This window comes from Plasmopara halstedii (genome assembly GCF_900000015.1).
Source record: "Plasmopara halstedii genome assembly, contig: Scaffold_253, whole genome shotgun sequence".
Lineage (NCBI taxonomy): Eukaryota > Oomycota > Peronosporomycetes > Peronosporales > Peronosporaceae > Plasmopara > Plasmopara halstedii.
The window spans coordinates 370,595-392,868 of NW_020187174.1; the positions used below are offsets into that span (position 1 = coordinate 370,595).

Consider the following 22,274-nt stretch of genomic DNA (forward strand, 5'->3'; position numbering starts at 1 on the left):
TGCGAAATTGGCTGACCGGGCTCGACACGATGTTGAGTTTGGCGATCTTCGTGGCTGTAGAAAAAAATAATACATGCCCCGGTTTTGGCAATTTCAAATCCAGTTCGGTCATTTCACATTGTATGTGACGCGTCAGCCTTGGCAATAGCTTGTACGATTCCAATGGTATGAACACTTGATCGTGACTTTGCTCCAGTCCTTATAAGGAATCGCGCAAACCCTCGGATGCCTTTGACTTTGCCACGAAATGACTCCGGTGTAGGTGAGGAAGGAAAATTCGGTCACAGTTGACCTGTTGATATCAGTCCGCCTAACTTGGTAGTGAGATAAGCAATTTTCTTTTGAACTGGGAATGAGTGGCATGCGCAGGGTGAGCGACGCTGTGACTGAGAATCAAGATGAACTCAAGCAACACACCAATGCCAGGTGCAGGTGATTGAAGCCTTCGTCACGACGTAATGTAGAAAAGGACGTAACTCTCATCTTAAAGCTTTTGACTGCTCTATGCGTGATGTATGCAGCTCACCCAAAGGTGAACATTCAGATTTTGAAGAGGAGGTAAATGCAAAAGATCGGCAAGGCCCTGCATCCTTTTCACAGATATGGTGGCTAGGAGATGGGTGTGTCACTTGGTATACTCGAATACACGAGCATCTCGTCATTTTCACCAACTCTGCCTTCATGACGTTAGGCACAGGTATGTTGTGGATTCTTGAGCAACCTTATCGAACCAGTTTTTGGGGGAGCTTCTAACATGCTTCGCGCTCTTAGAGATTCAACTAACGTGAATTGAGACACGAGGATGTTTATGATCTCAACAAAACTCATATTGATGGGGTGTGGGGCACTTACCCGTCACGCTCTTGTCAAGAGAAGAGATGAGAATCAAGCTCAGAGGTGTTAGGTCCTGAAGATAGCATTCTAGATAGGAGAGGCATGACAGTAGGTGCAGCGGGGCTGCCGTAGCTTAGCGCTTGAGGAAGCGTAATCTAGGTCTCCGACCTTTCATTCTATACTTTGAGCAAGTGCGAGTAAGCGTATCGCAATCCGCTCACTTCAAGTGTAACTATTGCCTTACCCAAGGCTAATTAGCTCTTCCGTTTAAAATGCAAAACTGATTTTTTTACTTTTTATCCTGATTTTAAAAGTTCAGATTTTCCTAAATATACAAGAAATATATATAGTAAAATTTAGATACATGCATAACTACTGGCTGCCTGGCCATATACCGTATTCTTGTTTGGGTGATGCACATCTCGTGTGACACACACCCCTGTTACCAGGGTACGTGTAACCCCGTTTCAGTTGGGCTCAATCAGGGGTATAATAAAGTGAAAATGTCAATTATAAACTTTAGTTAGTTAAATATAATCTAAGATATATACTTATCTGGGTAGTTTATATTAATTTTTGCAATTGGTACTTACTATAAATCTGAGCGCGGAATCTATGAGTCAATGCTCGGTGTTCAAAAATGCGTAACAGTGGATTCCTATTTTTGCCTTTTACATTCTATACCCTGCATACTTGATACTAGCAAAAATGGATTTTCATGTCCATTTGGTAGATGCAAACCCGCATCGACTGACAGATCAGCTCGAACAAATCTCCTCAATGATGGTTATGCACGTCGAGAAGAAGCAGTCCACCCCGCACTTTCATCCTAGCAAGGCTACTGCAGTCCTCACTACGAAGCACTTAAATTCAGAAGATAAGCCTGTCGTGTTTCAGGAGCATGCCATGAGTGGTTTTAAATGGTCTGAGGTGGTTTGGTACAATGTAGTCGTATTGACCGCGTGGCACGTCGGCGCAATCTATGCACTGTTTTTTGTGATGCCATATTGTTCGCTATTGCATTTGTTTGTGCTATGGATCCTGCTCTGGATTGTGTCTGGTCTGGGCATCACGGCAGGAGCGCATCGGTTATGGTCGCATCGGTGCTACAAAGCCAAGCAACCTTTGCGTGTGTTTCTTATGTTGTGTAATTCCATGGCGTTTGAAGGCTCGATTTTTGAATGGTCCCGTGATCATCGTGTGCACCACAAAGGCTCTGACACGACTGCTGATCCACACAACTCGGAGCGCGGCCTGTTCTTTTCGCACATGGGTTGGGTAATGGTACGCAAACACAAGAATGTGCGTGAAGCTGGAAAAAAGCTTGATTTTACGGACTTGCTGGCGGATCCAATCGTCACATTTCAGCTGAAGCACTATATGAAGACTGTGCTGCTTATGTGTTATTTAGTACCGACGGCCATTGGATACTATATGGGTGAAGCGTGGGCTGGATTTTGGGTGGGCGGTGTTTTTCGTCATGTTTGGGTACTGCATATGACTTGGATGGTAAATAGTGTGGCCCACTTCTTTGGCTACAAGCCATACGATATTAAAATTAAACCGGTGGAAAACCTTATTGTGGCTATTGGAGCATTAGGGGAAGGCTATCACAACTATCAGTGAGTGCCAGTATTGATCATTTGAGCATCATGAAATTAGTGACTAATATTTGTTTCTTTTAGTCACAAGTACCCATCTGACTACGCAACAAGCGAGTGGGGTATCCTCAGTGGACAATTTAATCCGACCAAGGCCTTCATCGATTTCATGGCCTTATTAGGTCAAGCATACGATCTTAAGCGTAGCCGTACCGCTGCCACAACTCGTGAGCGCTTGGCGAAACAATTGCACGAAGACTCCATGAAATGTAGTCCAGATCCGGTCATATCCTGGTGGGACCACCAATTAAACCGGTTCTTCTTTGGCAAATCTGAAGCCCACGTTTTTCATTAAAATCTGTGGCTGCAACAGTAACAACTAATAAGGAATACAGCAATTGTCTCCAAGGGTAACCCTACCACCTGATTCTTTTTTCTCTGCCCTAAATTGTATTAGACAGACCAATTACTATACAGAGCATGAGAATAGCGCAGCCATTTTCGTGCATAAAGGGCAATAATGTCGTAAATGCCTTGACATTTGTATGCACGTACAACCGAATCTCAAAGGTTCCTTTGCTTCACCCCAGCCACCAGCATAGCACAGCACCAGGACTCACCGCCTTTCAATGTCTTTCCTCTCACTCACTCGCCGTCTTGCACCTCGTGCGTTACCTCTACCTTGTTTTAAAATGAGCCACCAGACGCAACACCTTTCAACCGCTGCTGTGAACGCCCAGTTAGCGTCACTTAAGGGACAAAACTTTATGTCCACTGCTCAGCTTTCAACGGAGCAGCTCACGGGACTTTTGGCTAAAGCGCAAGAGTTTAAAGCCACATACTCGGATCCGTTGACTAAGGCTACAGCTCCAAGACCACTCACGGGTGAAGTGTGCTCAATGATATTTCAGAAACGCAGTACGCGAACACGTATTTCTAGTGAAGTGGGAATGCATTTATTGGGTGGCAAAGGACTCTTTCTATCGTCAGATGATATTCAATTGGGTGTCAACGAAACGTTACAAGACACGGCACTTGTGCTCTCACGCTTTAATAGTCTCATCTTAGCGCGTGTATACGGCCATGATGACATTGTAGAGCTTGGTGAATTGGCTAGTGTGCCAGTAATTAATGCACTTTCAGACAAGTATCACCCATTGCAAATGTTGGCTGATTATATGACAGTCACTGAGCATTTTGGCTCCATTAAAGGCCTTACATTCGCTTGGGTCGGTGATGGAAATAATGTGCTTCATGATTATATGCTCGCGGCCCCGAAATTGGGCGCAAATATTCAAATTGCCACTCCTTTGGGGTATGAACCCGACGAAGATGTTGTAGCCGAGACAAAACGTCTTGCTGCCATGGCTGGCACGAAAATTGTCATGACATCGGATCCGATTCAAGCTGTGAAAGGTGCCAATGTCATAGCGACGGACACGTGGATCAGTATGGGTCAAGAAGAGGAAACGCAAAAGCGTCTTAAAGCTTTCGCTGGGTACCAAGTGACCACTAAAATGCTCGAACACGCTGCGGAGAATCACATTTTCCTTCACTGTTTGCCACGTCACCAAGACGAAGTTGACGATGAGGTAGGATCTTGTATGATACATATATTTTACAATTGTTCTGATTGTTTGTGCAGGTTTTCTATGGAAAACGTTCGCTGGTCTTTGATGAGGCAGAAAATCGACTGTGGACCGTCATGGCGGTATACGCTTCATTGCTAGGCAAGTTTTAGAATTGACAGTCTACTCTCACACTTTCTCTATTCAAATTACAACGATAAATTTCATTGCTTGTGGACGCTACTATAATGAATGGAGACGATTATCAATCACATCTTTTTGCATTGTTCCATGACATATTCGAATAGCTACATAAATTTAGATGCGATCCAAAAATTGAAGAGACGGATTGCTTGGATCCGTCGTTAAAGAGGTGACAGGTGACGCTTTGAAAACTAAAGTGTCTAAGTTCGGAGCTTGATGGGAGGTGAAGGTGACATCCGAGTGGTCGACAAGAATGAGATTAATCCTCTAAAGTTCATTGAACAACGCGTGGCGTCTTCATTTCCACATCTTCTTGGCCCAAGATTCACAACCAAGTACGCAACCGAACCCAACGAGTACGTAAAACATTTTTCCTTTTTCTATTTGACTCTTTTTGCTTACTTGACTGTGATAGACTTTGCATTAAGGAGTTTCTCGACAATGAAGATGTGACTCTGCTTGCATTTTCGGGAGATAACGTCGTTGCGTACATCAAAATGCCTGGTACACTGCCTCGAGGCAAAACTGTTTGCTTTACAAAGTTTCGCAAGACAACTATCACGTCCAAGAACGTTTCAATCGATGTAATGGTGAATGAAATCACTTCAAGTAGTATCGAGTATCTCGAGCGAATGATAGCTGAGATTTATCTACCACTTTTTTCAAACGTTGAAAATCAAGAAGGGTGGGGAGAAGTTGCATCGAAAGAAGTGGTGGATAAATTTCATTCATATATGGCATCTGTGTCAATCATTAATGGAGCAATTAAAGGTGAGACGTGTCTCCCACTGCCACCAATCGATGAGAAGGCGACAAATTCGAGTATGAGGGTATCTCTCTTGGAAGGATCTGTCGTGATTTGGACCAAACAGATTAAAAATGTTTTAAAACAAGACCCTGAAGATCTTCTGAAGCAAGGACTTTACCCAACACCCGATGCAGAAATCGACTTTTGGAAGCTTAAAGCTGCCAACCTTAATTCAATCTTTGACCAACTTCAGTCCGCAAATGTACGGAAAATTCTAATGGCATTAGATCGATCGAAAAGCACGTATTGTACCACTTTTGCTCGGCTTTGTAAAGAAGTTTTCACCGCTCGAATCGAAGCGAATGATAATATGAAGTATCTTCGAACACTTGAGGAGTGGTTTATACGATTGAATAATGACGAAGATTTTCCTGCTCTAATAGAGCTCTTTAAGCCCATGCTTCACATCATTCTCTTGATTTGGAAAAACTCAAAATATTACAACACATCAGCTCGTCTTGTTGTTCTGATGCGTGAGATCTGCAACTCGCTTATCAATCAAGCGCGTAAATACTTGAGTGGCGAGCTCATTTTTGCTCTCATTGATCAAGACGAAGCAGGACAAGCTGTGGAACAGCTCAAGATTACAATCCAAGTATGTTCAGCTTTTAAAAGCACTTACTTGGACTACAAAGCGACTGCAAATGCGGAATGTCCTTCCAACCCATGGCGTATTCAAGGCAATGCGCTCTTTGTTCGTCTTGATACGTTTCTTGAACGTTGTCACGATATTCTCGATCTCACTCAGACAATTTTACAGTTTAGTAAACTTTCCAAGATCGAAGTGGGTGGTACCAAGGGAAAGACCTTAACATTGAGCGTGCAGCAAATCCATTCTGACTTTACAGATGCTGTGAACACGTTTAAACGTGTCTCTAAGGATATTATGGACGTTGGGGCTGTTAGATTCGACGACAATTTTTACGATTTTCGCTGCAAAATTAAAGAACTTGAACGTCGTCTCGGATCAGTGCTCACCCAAGGCTTTGATGACTGCTCTACTATCATCGGCCGCTTTAAACTTCTCGATTCGTTTGAAGGTCTTCTAGATCGCCCGATCATTCAAGATGAACTGGAAAAGAAACATGTGGCGCTTGTTCAGAGCTATGGACATGACTTGAAACTCGTCCAAGAACTCTTCTTACAGTGTCGTGACGCTCCTCCTATTAGTCGAAATCTACCGCCAGTAGCCGGTGCTCTTACATGGTGTCGTGGACTTGTTGAACGAATTGAACATCCGATGAAAAAACTTCGCGAATTAAACCAAAATGTCATGGAGCGAGAAGAAGCGAAAGAAGTGTACAAAGTTTATGGGACAATCATGGCATCTTTGCAAGAGTATGAGAATCAAAAAGTGGAAGAATGGAGTCGAGACGTCGAAGCGTCTTCCGAAGTGAAGCTTAAGCTGCCACTCCTGATACGTCATCCTCAAACTCGCTGTTTACGTGTAAACTTTGACCCGGCATTAGAAAAATTGTTGCGTGAAATTAAGTACTTGAAATTGCTTCATATTAATGTTCCACCTTCCGCTCTCCAGATCTCGGCCAAAGAAGAGACTTTTCGAAAGTATCGAGAAGAACTCATGTACATTGTCGAACCGTATAATGCCATGATTGAAGGCATTCATCCTTTAGAAGAGCCTTTAGTGCGTCGACATATTCAAACTATTGATGCCTGCGCTGGACGAGGAATCAAAGATCTGAATTGGAAGAGTTCAGGAATTGACACGTTTATCGAAGAGTGCCGGAAGGCGGTGGAAGGTGCGAATGAAATCGTGATGAATCTCAAAGAAAATCTGGGCGTTATTCAAGATACACTTAGTGCGTGGAATGTTTCACTCTTAGAACGTCAAGCAAAGCCTGTAGCTGTAACTGAACATGAGCGTCAGCACAAGAGTTACATTATCCAGCGGACTTTAAAGATCCGTGAAGGTGCGACTGAGATTCACCGACGTTTGAAGCAATCACATTCGGGCATTGTTGGCGTTAATAGTGCACAGTGGAAAGCTTATGTTGATTATGTGAATAACATTGTTGTGAATGGACTTGCACGCGTCATTTGTTCATCGCTTGAGTTCCTTGCCAAGCAATTAGACCCAACAGGAGGCAAAGACGATCGAGAGATGTTAGGATCCAAATCCAGCAATAATTCTGCGAATCGCTTACCAATGCTCGAGATCAAACTTGATCTCATTGCCAATAGTGTGCAATTTAATCCAAGTATTGGTGAAAATCATGGCAAAGGACTCAGTGACACAATTCAAATGTGGATCAACTCATTCTTTAATGTCGTAACAGCGGTCAAGCGACTTGATTCGGATGGTGGAGGATCATATTTAAAAGAAATGAATTCAGATATGGCGATCTCAATGCTGCTAGCGACGATTAGTGATTATGAAGAAGAAAATGAAGCAATGCTTTTGACATTCAAACGAAAGTATGACGGATACAAATATCTCTGGGAGTCCGACATGTCTGCTCAATTTCAAACTTTTCTGGCTACTGCAACGATACCAAGCACTCATGAGAACGCAGAGATGTTAAACCTAGCCAAGTTTGATACGGAAATTACAAAATACGAACAAGTGGCGAGTGAAATTGAAAATCTGACGACACCTACTGACATTGGCTGGCTTCGTGTAAACTCACAGCCAATCAAGACAGCAATGCTTACGTGGGTGAGTAAGTGGATTTATCAGCTCACGTCGTATCTGTACCAGCATGTCGTCAGCAGATTATCGGAACTTCATGACTTCATGGAGACTGTAATCGGAGGATTGGAGGAACAAGTAGCAGAGAAGAACAATGATGCATTAAAACGAGTGATGACCCACATTCGAGATGTTCGAAAGCAAATGGGCGCAACAAACGAGTTCTTTGATCCTTTACGAGAAGCGTTGCATTTACTTAAAATACATGGTATGAATGTTGAAGATACAAAGATTGGTGAGCATGCTGTTCAAGATTATTTAGAGGCCGCTCCAATGCAATGGGAAGCGACTGTCAACAAGATGTTTAAGAAAAAAGAAGAAATTATGCCATTGCAAATGGCTGAAGTCGAGTCAATTAAGGAGGAGCTAGAGTCCTTTTTTCTGGATATGCGAAAATTTCGTAATGTCTTTCGAGCGACGGCACCTTTTAGCTTTCAAGGGTCTCCAAATGATGCGTACATACAAATCAACACCTTTGCGTTGGCATTACATAATAAGATGCAACAAGCTCGTGAGTTTAACGAATTGGAAGAACTATTTGAGCTTCAAGTTTCGAAGTACCAAGAGACGGCGGATACACTGTACGAATTGCAACAGCTTAAAAAGTGCTGGGATTTAAAAGATTTGGTCTTAGCGACATTTGATAATTGGAAAACAATCATGTGGACGAGTATTCAAACCGATACGTTCGAAGGATACACTCGAGCATTTATGAAGCAACTGAAGATGGAAGCATCCGAAAACCAGATTGTTAAAGGCTGGCAAGTATACAAAGATACTGAACAGATCGTTAAAAATATGGCAACAGTGCTACCATTAATCAATGATTTGCATTCGGAAGCGATGCAAAATCGTCATTGGAAAGCGCTGTCTACCATTTGTCATGTTAAGGCTATTGATCCAAAAGATCCGAAGCTTAGCTTTGCTGATCTTTTAAAACTTGATCTCCACTTGCATGTGGATGACGTGGGTGAAATTGTTGAGACAGCAAATAAAGAAAAAAAGATTGAAAAAAAGTTAAAAGTGATCGAAGAATTGTGGCAAAGGCTAACTCTTGAATACGTACCTCACAAAGATTCGGGCACTTTTATCGTTAAACCTTCAGAAGAAGTAGTCGAGTCTCTCGAAAGCAACCAACTTGAATTACAGACGATGATCGGGATGGGAAAGTTTGTCGAGTTTTTCAAAGATCGTGTACTGGCTTCTCAGAAAATATTGGGTCATGTCGAAGAAGTGTTAAGAGAATGGGTATCGGTTTCGAAACAATGGGCTTCACTTGAAAGCATCTTTTTGAGCTCGCCAGATATTCGGAATCAGCTACCTGACGATACCCGAACATTCGAGTCTATTGATTCAAATTTCAAGGATTTAATGAAAAATGCAATAATGGAACCGAATGTTGTTGCAGCCTGTTCAGTTGATAATCGTCTAGAGTCACTGAAAGAGATGACGTCAATGCTTGAAAAATGTCAGAAATCGTTAAACGAATATCTGGACAAGAAAAAAAAGATTTTTCCTCGCTTTTACTTTGTATCAAATGTGGCACTGCTCGAGATTTTATCTAATGGCAACAGTCCAAAGAAAATCATGCCGTTTCTTGGCGATTGCTATGATTCACTGTGTAATCTCATTTTTGAAGACAACTCACCAAACACTGCACATACAATGGTAGCAAAAGATGGCGAGGAGGTCAAGTTACCAAAAGTATTTGTCATGGCTGGTGCCGTTGAAAGCTGGCTTAATGAATTGACTGAAGCAATGCGACATTGTTTACGGAAAGAAATGCACGACGCGGTTGAAACTGCTGCAAATTGGGACGTTGACAAACCGCGTCATCAATGGCTCTTTGATTATCCAGCGCAAGTCGTACTGAACGCGACTCAAATTTACTGGACAGAAGAAACTGAAATGGCATTGGAAGAATTCGAAAATGGACAGGAAGATTCGGTTAAGAGATACTTAACAGTCTGCAATCAACGCTTAGAACAACTTATCACTTTGGTGTTAGGAAATCTGTCGAATTCAGATCGTTGCAAGATCATCGCGTTGATTACGCTTGATGTTCACTCTCGTGATGTTGTAAAAAAGCTCGTTGATGAAAAGGTCGAAGGACCACTAAGTTTTATGTGGCAACAGCAACTTCGATTTATTTGGCGACAAGAGAATTACGATGTTGATATTCGCATCACCGACTTTCGTTCCAAGTATTCTTATGAATGGATTGGAAACACTGGTCGTCTAGTTATCACTCCACTGACTGATCGCTGTTATATTACACTAACAATGGCGTTAAGACTGTTTTTAGGAGGAGCTCCTGCTGGTCCTGCAGGGACTGGAAAGACCGAGACAACAAAAGATTTGGCGCGAGCAATGGCCTTATGTTGCTATGTCTTTAATTGTTCAGATCAAATGAATTACCAAACTATGGCCGATATCTTTCGTGGATTGTGCCAAACTGGTACTTGGGGTTGCTTTGATGAATTTAATCGCATTAACATTGAAGTCTTAAGTGTCGTGGCTACTCAAGTCAAGTGTATTCAAGATGCTATTGTACTCAACGCTGTTCCTGGAAATCGCGAACCAAAGTACCAGTCTCTACCTGCTGGGACACCACCTGTTATTGTTGGCGAGTTTGAATTTATGGGAGCTTCTGATCGCATCACGCTTATTCCAACATGTGGCTTTTTCATTACAATGAATCCTGGCTACGCTGGTCGTACCGAGTTGCCAGAAAATCTCAAAGTGCTCTTTCGATCTTGTGCGATGATTCGACCCGATTTGAAGCCAATTTGTGAAAACATGCTCATGTCGGAAGGATTTCAGCAAGCTCGTACATTGGCTATCAAGTTTGTGACACTTTACGAGCTAAGTAGCGAGCTCTTGTCGAAACAATTTCACTATGATTGGGGTCTTCGAGCTGTAAAGTCTGTGCTTCGTGTTGCTGGAATTTTAAAACGCGCTGAACCGGATGTTGAGGAAGATAAAGTGCTGATGCGAGCATTACGAGATTTTAATACGCCAAAGATCCCGTATCACGATACACCAATCTTTCTTCGTTTGATAAACGATCTCTTTATTGGCGTGGAAGTGGCTCCAAAGGTAAACTTGGGGCTACGAGATAAGGCAGTAACAGTGTGCAAAGCAAACAATTTGCAGCCTGATGACTCATTCATTCTTAAGATTTGTCAATTACAGGAATTAATTGATGTGCGACACTCTGTCATGCTTCTTGGTCCAGCAGGATGTGCGAAGACTACAACGTGGCAAGCTTTGGCTAAGTGTTGGAATCTTGGAAAAGACAAGAAAGTTTGTGTATATGAGACGTTGAATCCTAAAGCTGTTACTTCAGACGAACTGTATGGATACATGACATTGTCTAAGGATTGGAAAGATGGAGTGTTATCGATTATTATGCGTGGTATGGCCAAAAACTACTCGGAACAGGGTTTCTATGAAAGTCAGACATACAAGTGGGTTGTACTTGATGGAGATATTGATGCTGTGTGGATCGAGTCAATGAACACGGTCATGGACGACAATAAAGTGTTGACCTTGGTGTCAAATGAACGGATTCCACTGAGTAATGCCATGCGAATGGTTTTTGAGATTAATTCATTGAAAAATGCTACTCCTGCTACTGTCTCTCGCGCTGGAATTCTCTTTATCAATGAAATTGATGTCGGATGGCGGCCATTTATGGAATCGTGGGTGGCTAAACGAGAAGAAGAAGTGGAACGAACATATTTGCCAGGACTTTTCGACAAATATATAGATCCGATCTATGATCTCATGCGAAAAGGATACAAGCAAGTAGCCCCCGTGCGTTTAATTAATCAAGTATCCACCATTTGCTTCTTACTGGAAGGGTTATTGCAAAATATTGCAATTGAAAAGAAAAGTCCAGACGTTATGGAGTCGATCTTTGTTTTCTGTGCAACGTGGGCTTTTGGCGGACCATTAATTGTTGATAAAAGTATCGACTATCGCAAGAATTTTCATGAACTCTGGTGTTCAACATTCACTACCGTCAAGTACCCAAAAGAAGGATTATGTTTTGATTACTTTTACAATCTCGAATCAGGTGATTTTGAAAGCTGGAGCTCCAAAGTCCCGAAATACTCACCGAGTTCCATTGGAAACGGACCAGCTGATACGCCTTTTAACTCAATTGTTATCAGTACTAACGATTCGGTACGCATTCGTTTTCTTGTTGAGACTCTCGTTGCTCGTCAGCGACCTGCAATGCTCGTAGGTGGTAGTGGAACAGGCAAGACAACAATTCTTAAGAACTTTTTACGTGATTTAGACGATGATATGCTCTATTCAACGATCAATATGAATTATTACACGGATTCAGCCAAATTACAGCAACAATTGGAATCAGTCATTGACAAACGTTCGGGACGAATGTTTGGTCCTCCAGCCACGAAAAAGTTAATTTACTTTATCGATGATTTGAATTTACCATATATTGAAACGTATGGAACACAAAATTCCTTAGCACTGTTGCGTCAACACATGGATTATAAGACATTCTTTGATCGAACAGACTTGGGCTTTCGAAAGGAAGTCGTGGATGTCCAATACTTGTCAGCTATGAATCCTACAGCTGGTTCTTTTGTGATTGACGAACGATTGCAACGTCATTATGCTCTTTTTGCTTGTATGATGCCTGGTCGAGAAGATTTAAAAACGATTTACAATTCAATCTTAAAAGGACATCTGCAAAGTGCCAGCTTTGTAACACCAGTGGTTGCTATTTGTGATCACATAGTAAATGCATCGATATTGTTACATGAAGAAATGGTCAATCGATTCCTTCCAAGCGCCACGAAGTTTGTTTATAATTGGAATATGCGTGAATTGTCAAATATTTTTCAAGGACTTACAAGATCAAAAGGTGAGTTTTTTCCAACTCCATTATCATTCGCTCGACTCTGGGTACACGAAGCAACTCGCGTGTTTTGCGATCGTTTAATCAATGAAGAAGACATTTTGAAATTTAATGATCGTATTCGAGACGTCATGAAAAAGACATTACCAGAGTTGGATCAAATAGCTCTTTTTGATGATCAAACTTCATCGTCTTCTGGCGTCGACGACAATGCGCCAGTTTCCGTGAATATCTTCACGACATTTGCAACTCCAGTTGCTGGTTCAGACAGTGGTTACATACCTGTGACTTCCATGAAGGCATTGAATAAAGTGTTGATAGAACAGCTTGATGACTACAATTCCAAGTATTCTATGATGAATTTAGAGCTTTTTGATAATGCTATGGAACATGTTACGCGTATTTGCCGTATCATTGGCAATCCAGGAGGAAATGCAATGCTCATTGGTGTGGGTGGAAGCGGTAAACAATCCCTCTCTCGTCTTGCATCTCACATTTGTGGTTTTGATGTGCGTCAATTGTCAGTTACGTCAAATTTTCGTATTGAAGATTTAAAAGAAAGTTTGGCCGAAATGTTTAAAATTGCGGGTGTTCAAGGATTGCCTCTTGTGTTTCTCATTACTGACTCACAGATTGTCAACGAACGATTTCTGGTTTATATAAACGATATGCTCTCATCCGGTTGGATTCCTGATTTGTTTCCAAGAGAAGATTTGGATGGATTGTTAGGAAGTTTACGTAGCGAAGCTAAAGCAAATGGCGTTCCAGATGCTATGGATGCTCTCATGGACTTTTTACTATTGCGAATTCGTCTTAATTTTCGTGTCATCATGTGTTTTTCTCCTGTTGGCGCTGTCTTTCGTGTGCGAGCACGTCGTTTTCCAGGTCTTGTCAATTGTACTGTTATCGATTGGTTCCACCCGTGGCCTCGTGATGCTTTAGTGCGTGTAGCTTCCAGTTTTCTCGAGAAATTTGACGATGTTGGTGACACTTCATTGCAGCGTAACTTGGCAAATCACATGGCTGATGTGCACATTTCAGTCACCGAAATGAGCAAGACGTACTTTGAGACACAGCGTCGATACAATTATGTGACTCCTAAAAGTTTTCTTGAACTCATTAGTTTCTACGAAGTATTGCTGAAGCAGCGCAAAGAAGATATACAACGTCAAATTTCACGCCTGGATGACGGTCTTTCCACACTGCGAAAAACATCAGCTGATGTAGCAGAATTGCAAGTTGATCTCAAACATACAATGGTGAAGGTTGCCGAGAAACAAGCATCGACGGATCAATTACTAGAGCAAATGGGACGCGAAAAAGCCGGAGCTGAAGTACAACAAGAAAATGCGAACAAGGAGAAGCTCAAGGCCGAAGCAGCTAGCGCAGCTGCAGCCGAGCTCGCAGCTGAAGCTGAAAAAGAATTGAGTCAAGCAAAACCAGCCATGGATGCTGCAGCTGCAGCTGTCGATTGTCTATCAAAACCTGCTATTACAGAACTGAAAAGTCTCCCAAAACCACCAGCTGGAGTCGACAATGTCACGAAAGCATGTCTCATTTTGGTTGAAAAAGAATATAAAAATCACAAATGGGATCGTGCGAAAAAGATGATGAATAATGCTGGTGCATTCTTAGATGCTTTGAAAGTTTTCAAAGGGGAAGACATTCCTGAAGCCGATATTGCACGAATTGAGCCATTGATTGCGGACCCAGAATTTACTGCTGAAAAAATGGCATCTAAGAGTTCTGCTGCAGCGAATATTTGCTCTTGGGTTGTAAATATCTATACGTTTAATCGCATTTACGTGCGTGTGAAACCTCTTATGGACTCACTCGAGACTTCAAAGAAGAAAAAAGAAGAGGCTGAAGAACAATTAGCACGTGCGATGGGACAAGTAGCAGAAGTACAAAAGCGACTGGAAGCTCTTGAACATACCTTATGTCAAGCAACAGAGGAGAAACTCAAAGTGGAAGAAATGAAAGAAACGTGTGAAAATCGATTGTTGTTAGCGGGGAAATTAGTGAATGGCTTGGCAAGTGAAAATGAGCGATGGGGAGTTGAGATTGAACAGCTTAAATACTCCGGTGTAATGGTTGTTGGGAATTCTTTGTTGGCTGCTGCATTTGTCTCGTATATTGGTGCATTTGATCAAACAGTGCGGAAAGAATTATGGCAAAATACATGGTTTCCAGATCTAGTAGCAAAAGGAATTCCTATTACTGGAGGAATTGATCCTTTGTCCATGTTGACAACGGAAGGCAAGAACGCTAAAATGATGAGTGAAGGACTACCGGCTGATCGTATTTCCATTGAAAATGGTGCTATTATCACGAGCTGCAAGCGCTGGCCACTTGTGATTGATCCGCAATTGCAAGGTATCAAATGGCTCCGAGAAAAAGAAAAGGAGCGTGGCCTTGTGGTGTTGCAGCTAAGTCAGAATCAGTGGCTACGAAAGACTGAGACGGCAATTGTAAATGGCCACGTTCTCATTATTGAAAATATTGGAGAAGAGATTGATGCGACGCTAGATCCTGTTCTTGGACGTGCTGTCTACAAGAAAGGTTCGAATCTTTTCTTGAAATTGGCTGGTGAAGAGGTTCAATACGATCCAAATTTTTTCATGTATTTACAAACAAAGCTATCGAATCCCCACTATAAACCCGAAATCGCTGCTCAATGTACGTTGATTAACTTTATTGCTACAGAAAGTGGTCTCGAGGATCAATTACTCGAAAAAGTTGTTAAAAAAGAACAGCCAAAACTTGAAGCACAGAAGCAAGAACTCGTGCTTGCTTTTCAGAAATTCAAGATCGATCTTGTGGAATTAGAAGATCAATTGCTTGAACGTCTTGCCAATGCGCCCGATGATATTTTGAGTGACGTTCCTCTAATCGAAAGTTTAGAAGAAACGAAGAAAAAGGCGACAGATATCTCGATTTCAGTGAAAAAGAATCAAGAGACGGAAATTGTGATCAACAATACTCGAGAATTGTATCGTCCAGTGGCAGCAGAAGGTGCTATGCTTTACTTTCTACTCACGACATTAAGTGCTATTGATCACATGTATCGCTATAGTCTCGACTCGTTCATCACTTTTTTTTACAGCTCGATTGATCGTGCAACACAGAGTGACAAACAAAGCGAACGTGTCTTAAATCTGCGTGAATCACTGCGAATTACAATCTTTACATGGGTCTCGCGAGGTCTTTTTGAAGCACACAAGCTCATCTTTCTCTCTCAACTTACGTTTAATCTCATGCGCCGTGGCATCTTAGGTGACGATGTGCGCGTTCACGAAACGTACATGCAATTTCTATTGCGTGGTCCGAAAAAAGTAGCACCAGGCGGCGAAGGAGAAGAGGCGAATCCCATTGAATGGTTGCCGTCAGCTCAATGGAATGCAATTACCATGTTAGCACAACTGGATGAATTTCAAAAACTGCCACAAGATTTAAAAGAAGCATCATCGCGTTTTCGTGAATGGTACAATCATGTGACCCCCGAGACAGAAAAACTGCCATTAGATTGGGCAGGACTTGATCGCACTCCTTTCTTGAAGCTTTTAGTAGTACGATGTTTGCGTCCTGATCGAATGACAGTGGCAGTGAATGAATTTGTACGTCAAGTTCTACCTAACGGAAGTAGTTACTGCGATTGCGATTCAGCCTTAAATGCTTTGCAAGTGATGGATGCTTCGTATTTAGATTCAACCCCAACAACTCCTTTATACTTTATCTTGTCTCCAGGCGCTGATGTTGTAGCAGGAGTGGATAAACTCAGTATTAAATATGGTTTTGAGCGTGGTGTAAGTTACCACAATGTTTCCATGGGTCAAGGTCAAGATGTGTTCGCAATGGATCGATTGGAAGTAGCTCATCGAAATGGTCATTGGGTTATCCTTAATAATATTCATCTCATGCCTCGTTGGTTATTGACTCTTGAAAAGAAATTGGATGAGTTTGCGCTAGAGGGTTCTCACAAAAACTTTCGCTTATTTTTGACCTCCGATCCATCGATGTCGATTCCAATCGGAGTTTTAAATCGATGTATCAAATTGACAAATGAACCGCCTTCTGGATTAAAAGCAAATCTAAAACGAGCTTTTGTTAGTTTTCCAAAAGAATATATTGAAGAAGCAGAAGGAAAAGTCAAGTCAATTCTCTTTGGACTATGTCACTTTCATGCTGTGCTCATGGAACGTAAAATGTATGGACCATTGGGTTTTAATATGATGTATCCCTTTTCATTAGGAGATTTACGCGATTCAGCAATTTGCTTGCAAAACTACTTGGAAAGCTCAGCAGGTGGGAAAATACCATGGGCAGATCTTCGTTATATCTTTGGAGAAATCATGTATGGTGGTCATATTGTAAATGATTTTGATCGGTTGTTAGCCAATACATATCTAGGTTTTTACATGCGTGACGAATTATTAGACGAGATGGAAATGTTTCCTTACGTTGGCGATGAAAGAGGTCCGTCATTTCTGTGTCTTGCTCCATCGTCTTATGATAAATATCTCGAACACATTGAAACGGAACTCAAAACCGATTCTCCTTTAGCTTTTGGACTTCATCCAAATGCTGAGATTGATTTTCGTACAACCCAATCGGAAAATCTATTCCGTACTTTAATGGAATTGCAACCTCGAGATGCTGCGACTGGAGATGCTGCTATGAGTCCATTAGAACTAGCAAAGCAAGGATTAGAAATGGTTATGTCACGAATTGGCGAGAAAAAGTTTGACTGTGATGAAATTTCTCGAAGTTTGGAAGAATTAGGACCATACCAGAATGTTTTTATTCAAGAATGTGAAGCTATGAATGGATTGCTGGCTGAAGTGGTACGTTCACTCAATGAATTATCACTCGGATTTGCTGGCGAATTGACAATGTCGGATGCAATGGAAGCCGTTCAAGAATCGTTGTTTCTTGATCGTGTACCAAAATCGTGGGAAAAACTTGCTTTTCCTTCCATGCGTCCACTTGGATCATGGTTAACAAATCTTGAAGCTCGACTTCAGCAACTTGAAGAATGGACGCAAAACCCCGTGGATATTCCACGTGTTACTTGGATATCAGGTATGTTTAACCCGCAGTCGTTTTTAACAGCTATAATGCAAGTGACGGCTCAAAAGAATCAATGGGAGTTAGATAAACTTGTGATTCAAACAGACGTGTTGAAACGACGCAATGGTGAAGTTGATACTTCATCACGCGATGGAGCGTATATTCATGGATTGTATCTCATGGGTGCCCGTTGGGATGTCCAGAATAATACGGTCGATCGATCACATCCGAAGGAAATGTTCTCCCCAATGCCAATTATAAACTGCAAAGCTGTTGCTGCTGATAAACTTGATGTGAAAGGATCTTATGTATGTCCGTGTTATAAGACTGAGTTCCGTGGACCTACGTACGTTTTTTCAGCACAACTTAAGTCCAAGTCACCACCTGCACGATGGATTTTGGCAGGCGTTGCCCTCATCATGGACATTGTTTAGAGGGACGACGTATTTCTTCTATATTCCTAAGAGAAAGAATCATAAACACAAAAGAAGTAGATTCCAAATCTTCTCTTACTGTTTAGCATTCACTTCAATCGTATAGTCATAATCAACAGTCGGAATGACTGACTGAATAAATTTCAAAAACAAAAACAAATACTGATCACTTCGAATAGTGTGAGCCACTTGATCCTCCGTCTCTGTTTCACCAGGTCTGCGCATCTTTAAATTAGCGATGATACGCTTCATCACAGCACCATGTTGACATGGATGGATAGACGCATGAAGTAAAGAGCTACGGTGGGGATGTACTTCCATCGTTACTGTACGATTCGCATAATCTTGCATAATATCCTCAAACATTTGATCACCAGTGAGTGGCACGTTGCATTCATTGTAGCCAAATAGCCACACACGTGGAGTTTGATAGTACTTGTCATAAGTAATCGACAAATCGTACGTACGGGTACGTAAGATCGCGTCGTCTACGTCATCAGGCTCACTAGCGACGAGGTAGGTATGAGATGATGAATCAAGAGTTGCTTCATCTTCTACAAGATTATCTTCTTCTTCATATGTGCTCAAATCGTGAATCTCTGACTCAATCGCAGAGTCAGCTTTGAAGTGTTCGTCCACGATAGCACCTAGAATTCCTCCCTTTATATCGCTACTACAAGCTTGCGACTTATCCCCTTGTGAGATTGAAACTCCTCCCATCTCATCACTCAAATCGGTCACAGAATTTGTATTGCCACCTTCAACAGCGTACGAAGATGTCGCCACCCATTCATCCTCGCCTTCAACAGCTTCCTCAGTCTGATAGCTTTGCTCTAGCGACGTGACACGACGGCGGCATGGTACTAAAGATACAATATATACAATTAATTACATCAATATTAATGACACGAGTAATAAATAAACGAAAGACCATTGCGTGTGATAAGAAATTGCTTGTCCACTGGGAGATACGATCGTCTCTGACTCGATTCGCCGCTTTCCCAACGCCATGTTGGACACTTGTAAACAAGTAAATCACCAGCTTTTACAAATTCTTCTGGTGTAAGTAATCCTTTGTCTTCAAATGACGACTCAGTCAATACCGGCGTCAAGTATTCACGTACGCCATGGAATAAACTCTGCATCGTTTTAGCTTCTTGGTTTTCTTAATTTGGGAATCCAATTCTTCTTCAAGACCAAATATCAATAGATAAACGGACTAAATCATATATTTGAAAATAACTAGATGTTCGTACCGGTATTGATCACGTCTATCAATGCTATTGTCACGACGTCATCTCATGAGCTTCTCGGTTCACAGCTTTAAGACACAACTAGCCGTAGATCAGCTCACTATCTGCCTTTCAAAGCATTTTAATCGCCTAACACATCCTGACCCTTTAATTGAGCAACAAAAGACGCAACACTGGAATGATTTAAAGCATCAAGCACCAGGACTGTTTAATGCGTCAAAATTTCGTCTGCAAACGCTCTCAGAGGATCAATTCTCGTCATCATTGCGTATGGAATGGGGTTTGACTGACTACGCATCGTATCTGGGCACATGCTGCTCGAAATTATGTCCGCAGCTACTGCAAGACGGTGAAAACTTGTATAATGATCGATTTGTATTTCTTTCACGAAAAGTGGGTGTCGCTGCGGTTTTAGAAACTACAGACGCTCAAGTGGTACTGATTAAGCGCAGCAACAAAGTTGGTTTGTATCAGAATCTATATGATACTCCTGGGGGACATCCCGAACCGATGAATATTGAGTTAACCGAAGAAGTTTTGCAGAAGTTGGAAGATCAAGGGAATAAGCTAAAAAGGATGCAATTTGAGGACGCAGCAAAGCAGGAATTCTATCAATCCATTGCAAATGAAGTGTATGAAGAGGTGAATCTTTCTTTACAGCAGCAAGAACCGCCGATGCTGATGGGCGTCGTCTTGCAAACCGATGCGTGTACACCAAGTTTTGGTAAATAACCAGATACTTTTGAGAAATGTGTTTTGACGAGAGACTGATAGAAGAGTTTTGGTGTTATATAAGCTTTTTACATCAAGGCACAGTGCTCAGCAGCAGAGCTGATAGAAATGTATCGGGCTGGACCTTCCGACAAGTTTGAATCGGTAGACCTTAAACTATTGTCTGCCGATAGTTTGCTGGCAGAGAGATCGACTTTATTGTAAGGGATGCTGGTAGATTTTTTAGTGCTGAAATGGAAATCTAATGATTGTTGTAATGTTTTATTGCTATAGACATGGATTAGAATTAACACCATCGGCGGAGGGTACATTACAGTTGTGGAAGCAGCATACGCTGCAATTTAATTAGAGAATTAATAAATGATGTGCGTAGGTCGAAATAATATTAAGAACACAGTATAGTACCAGAACAGCACCAATAATTAATAGTAACTTTACGTAATTTGCTCTTTGTGACCTTTAAATCACAAAAAACGAAATATACATCTTGGTTTTGGATACTTGTACGCCGCTTCAGTCAAATCTCATTTTGTGATCGTTCTACCCTCGGATCATGGTGTTTGTAACTCTCAAGTACATTATTATTGGAGACTCCGAAGTGGGTAAATCATCACTTCTCCTACAATTTACAGAGCAACATTTTCAGCCCATTCATGACTTAACTATTGGAGTTGAATTTGGCGCCAAGTTACTCGAAGTAGACGGTCGAAAGGTTAAATTAGAAATTTGGGATACAGCAGGCCAAGAAACGTTTCTATCGATCACTCGAAGTTACTATCGGGGAGCAGATGGAGCACTACTTGTTTATGATGTTGGACGGAAGGAAAGCTTTGAACATTTGGGTCGTTGGCTACAAGAATGCCATCAAAATTGTCATAATGACGATGTGGCTATCATGGTCGTAGGAATGAAATGTGATATGGCTGAAAGTGAGCGTGAAGTAACTGAAGAGGAAGGACGTAGTTGGGCAGAATCTCATGGTCTCTTTTTTATTGAAGCTTCAGCCAAGACAGCGTTAAATGTTGAACAGGTAGATTTGGACTTAAGTCTGCAATGGCTTTGAATTGGGACTAAAGACTATTTGCGTTTGACGAATTTTTAGGCATTTACACAGACAGCGACAACAATTTTACGCGATTTTGACTACTCGAATCGTCAAATGCGCAAGATGTCAGGCGTCAATCGTGTGTCAATAGACACAAATGTGGAGCGAATGCAGCAGACACAGTCGTCGTGTTGTGGGTAATTCACACCTCAAGGTCGTGAGTACAAATAATTCACAATTTAGTCTTTTTCTATGAACATTCAAATCAAAGTCTATCAAATAGCTGACACAATTCATGTCCTTAGCGAGACAAATGCACATCTGTACGTCTACTCGCGGTCTTATCCAAAAGTTCTTGTACCCACTCCCCGATTAAATTATTCCCAGTTGCTAGATAATGCGCATAATGTGTATGCAAACATTTCACATTTGTAAACTCACGGATACCAGCAATTCCCACATCACGGAGAACAAACTCCCATCGCCGATGTTGTATCAGTTTTAAATCATGAGCAGTCATCATATGCCAGCGTTGCTCTGCATACTCACGGTGACTTTGTACCATTCGCTGTAGAAGTTCGATATATCATACTGGTTAAATATGTCATGTCTTGGGCTACATTTATTTGGGTATAACGTACCTCTCTCGCACTTTGATCCGCATCCAATCGCTGCTGTAACATCAAGACATATTGTTGGTCTTCAAGTATTGACACTTTAGCCTTGAGTTCAGTCGATGCTAGCCAATAGATTGTTGGAAATGGCTCAACTTTAGCCCGTTGTTTCTTCTTGTACGCATCCTCGGCATTACGCAATGGATAAAGTAATAACGCAGCAGGACGATGGTCTTTCGACTCTTGAACACGCGACGTATGTCCATTGCTGTCAACATACGCACAAACTCTAACAAGATTATTGGGTACGAATCCCAACTCGTTTTGTACTAGGGCAAACTCAGTATCAGAAGCTTCACAAGGCACACCTTCGTGTACATCGTCACTAAGTTCGCACGTCATTAGACTAGACAGAAAAACCTGCAACAACCAATGACATGAATTTCATGCAGTTTAGTGACTGCATCCATGTACTCTGAAAAGCCGCGATCATTTGAATCATTGTAT

The 22,274-nt window shown here is 41.7% G+C and overlaps 8 protein-coding genes across 8 annotated transcripts; 6 read left to right on the top strand and 2 right to left on the bottom strand.

The window, feature by feature from the left end:
- Window positions 1–504: 504 nt before the first annotated feature.
- On the top strand, window positions 505–788 carry PHALS_04119 (uncharacterized protein; the record flags this gene model as incomplete). Its single annotated transcript, XM_024722127.1, has 2 exons — window positions 505–697; window positions 772–788. The coding sequence occupies 2 exons, from the start codon at window positions 505–507 to the stop codon at window positions 786–788; spliced, it is 210 nt and encodes a 69-aa protein (XP_024573235.1).
- Window positions 789–1,542: 754 nt separating this feature from the next.
- PHALS_04120 (stearoyl-desaturase 5) lies at window positions 1,543–2,790 on the top strand (the record flags this gene model as incomplete). Its single annotated transcript, XM_024722128.1, has 2 exons — window positions 1,543–2,456; window positions 2,520–2,790. 2 exons carry the CDS (start codon window positions 1,543–1,545, stop codon window positions 2,788–2,790), a joined length of 1,185 nt encoding a protein of 394 aa, XP_024573236.1.
- A 337-nt stretch (window positions 2,791–3,127) lies between these two features.
- Window positions 3,128–4,176, top strand: PHALS_04121 (ornithine carbamoyltransferase; the record flags this gene model as incomplete). The annotated part of the gene is made up of 2 exons (XM_024722129.1): window positions 3,128–4,027; window positions 4,081–4,176. 2 exons carry the CDS (start codon window positions 3,128–3,130, stop codon window positions 4,174–4,176), a joined length of 996 nt encoding a protein of 331 aa, XP_024573237.1.
- Window positions 4,177–4,423: 247 nt separating this feature from the next.
- On the top strand, window positions 4,424–18,123 carry PHALS_04122 (dynein heavy chain family protein; the record flags this gene model as incomplete). The annotated part of the gene is made up of 3 exons (XM_024722130.1): window positions 4,424–4,563; window positions 4,623–10,857; window positions 10,921–18,123. The coding sequence occupies 3 exons, from the start codon at window positions 4,424–4,426 to the stop codon at window positions 18,121–18,123; spliced, it is 13,578 nt and encodes a 4,525-aa protein (XP_024573238.1).
- Window positions 18,124–18,198: 75 nt separating this feature from the next.
- On the bottom strand, window positions 18,199–19,268 carry PHALS_04123 (autophagy-related protein 3-like; the record flags this gene model as incomplete). The annotated part of the gene is made up of 2 exons (XM_024722131.1): window positions 18,199–18,986; window positions 19,055–19,268. 2 exons carry the CDS (start codon window positions 19,266–19,268, stop codon window positions 18,199–18,201), a joined length of 1,002 nt encoding a protein of 333 aa, XP_024573239.1.
- Window positions 19,269–19,424: 156 nt separating this feature from the next.
- PHALS_04124 (NUDIX hydrolase domain-like) lies at window positions 19,425–20,457 on the top strand (the record flags this gene model as incomplete). The annotated part of the gene is made up of 4 exons (XM_024722132.1): window positions 19,425–19,725; window positions 19,792–20,100; window positions 20,173–20,308; window positions 20,382–20,457. The coding sequence occupies 4 exons, from the start codon at window positions 19,425–19,427 to the stop codon at window positions 20,455–20,457; spliced, it is 822 nt and encodes a 273-aa protein (XP_024573240.1).
- Window positions 20,458–20,661: 204 nt separating this feature from the next.
- On the top strand, window positions 20,662–21,354 carry PHALS_04125 (gtp-binding protein gb2; the record flags this gene model as incomplete). Its single annotated transcript, XM_024722133.1, has 2 exons — window positions 20,662–21,138; window positions 21,211–21,354. The coding sequence occupies 2 exons, from the start codon at window positions 20,662–20,664 to the stop codon at window positions 21,352–21,354; spliced, it is 621 nt and encodes a 206-aa protein (XP_024573241.1).
- Window positions 21,355–21,454: 100 nt separating this feature from the next.
- Window positions 21,455–22,169, bottom strand: PHALS_04126 (Protein of unknown function DUF501; the record flags this gene model as incomplete). The annotated part of the gene is made up of 2 exons (XM_024722134.1): window positions 21,455–21,721; window positions 21,795–22,169. 2 exons carry the CDS (start codon window positions 22,167–22,169, stop codon window positions 21,455–21,457), a joined length of 642 nt encoding a protein of 213 aa, XP_024573242.1.
- Window positions 22,170–22,274: the final 105 nt, after the last annotated feature.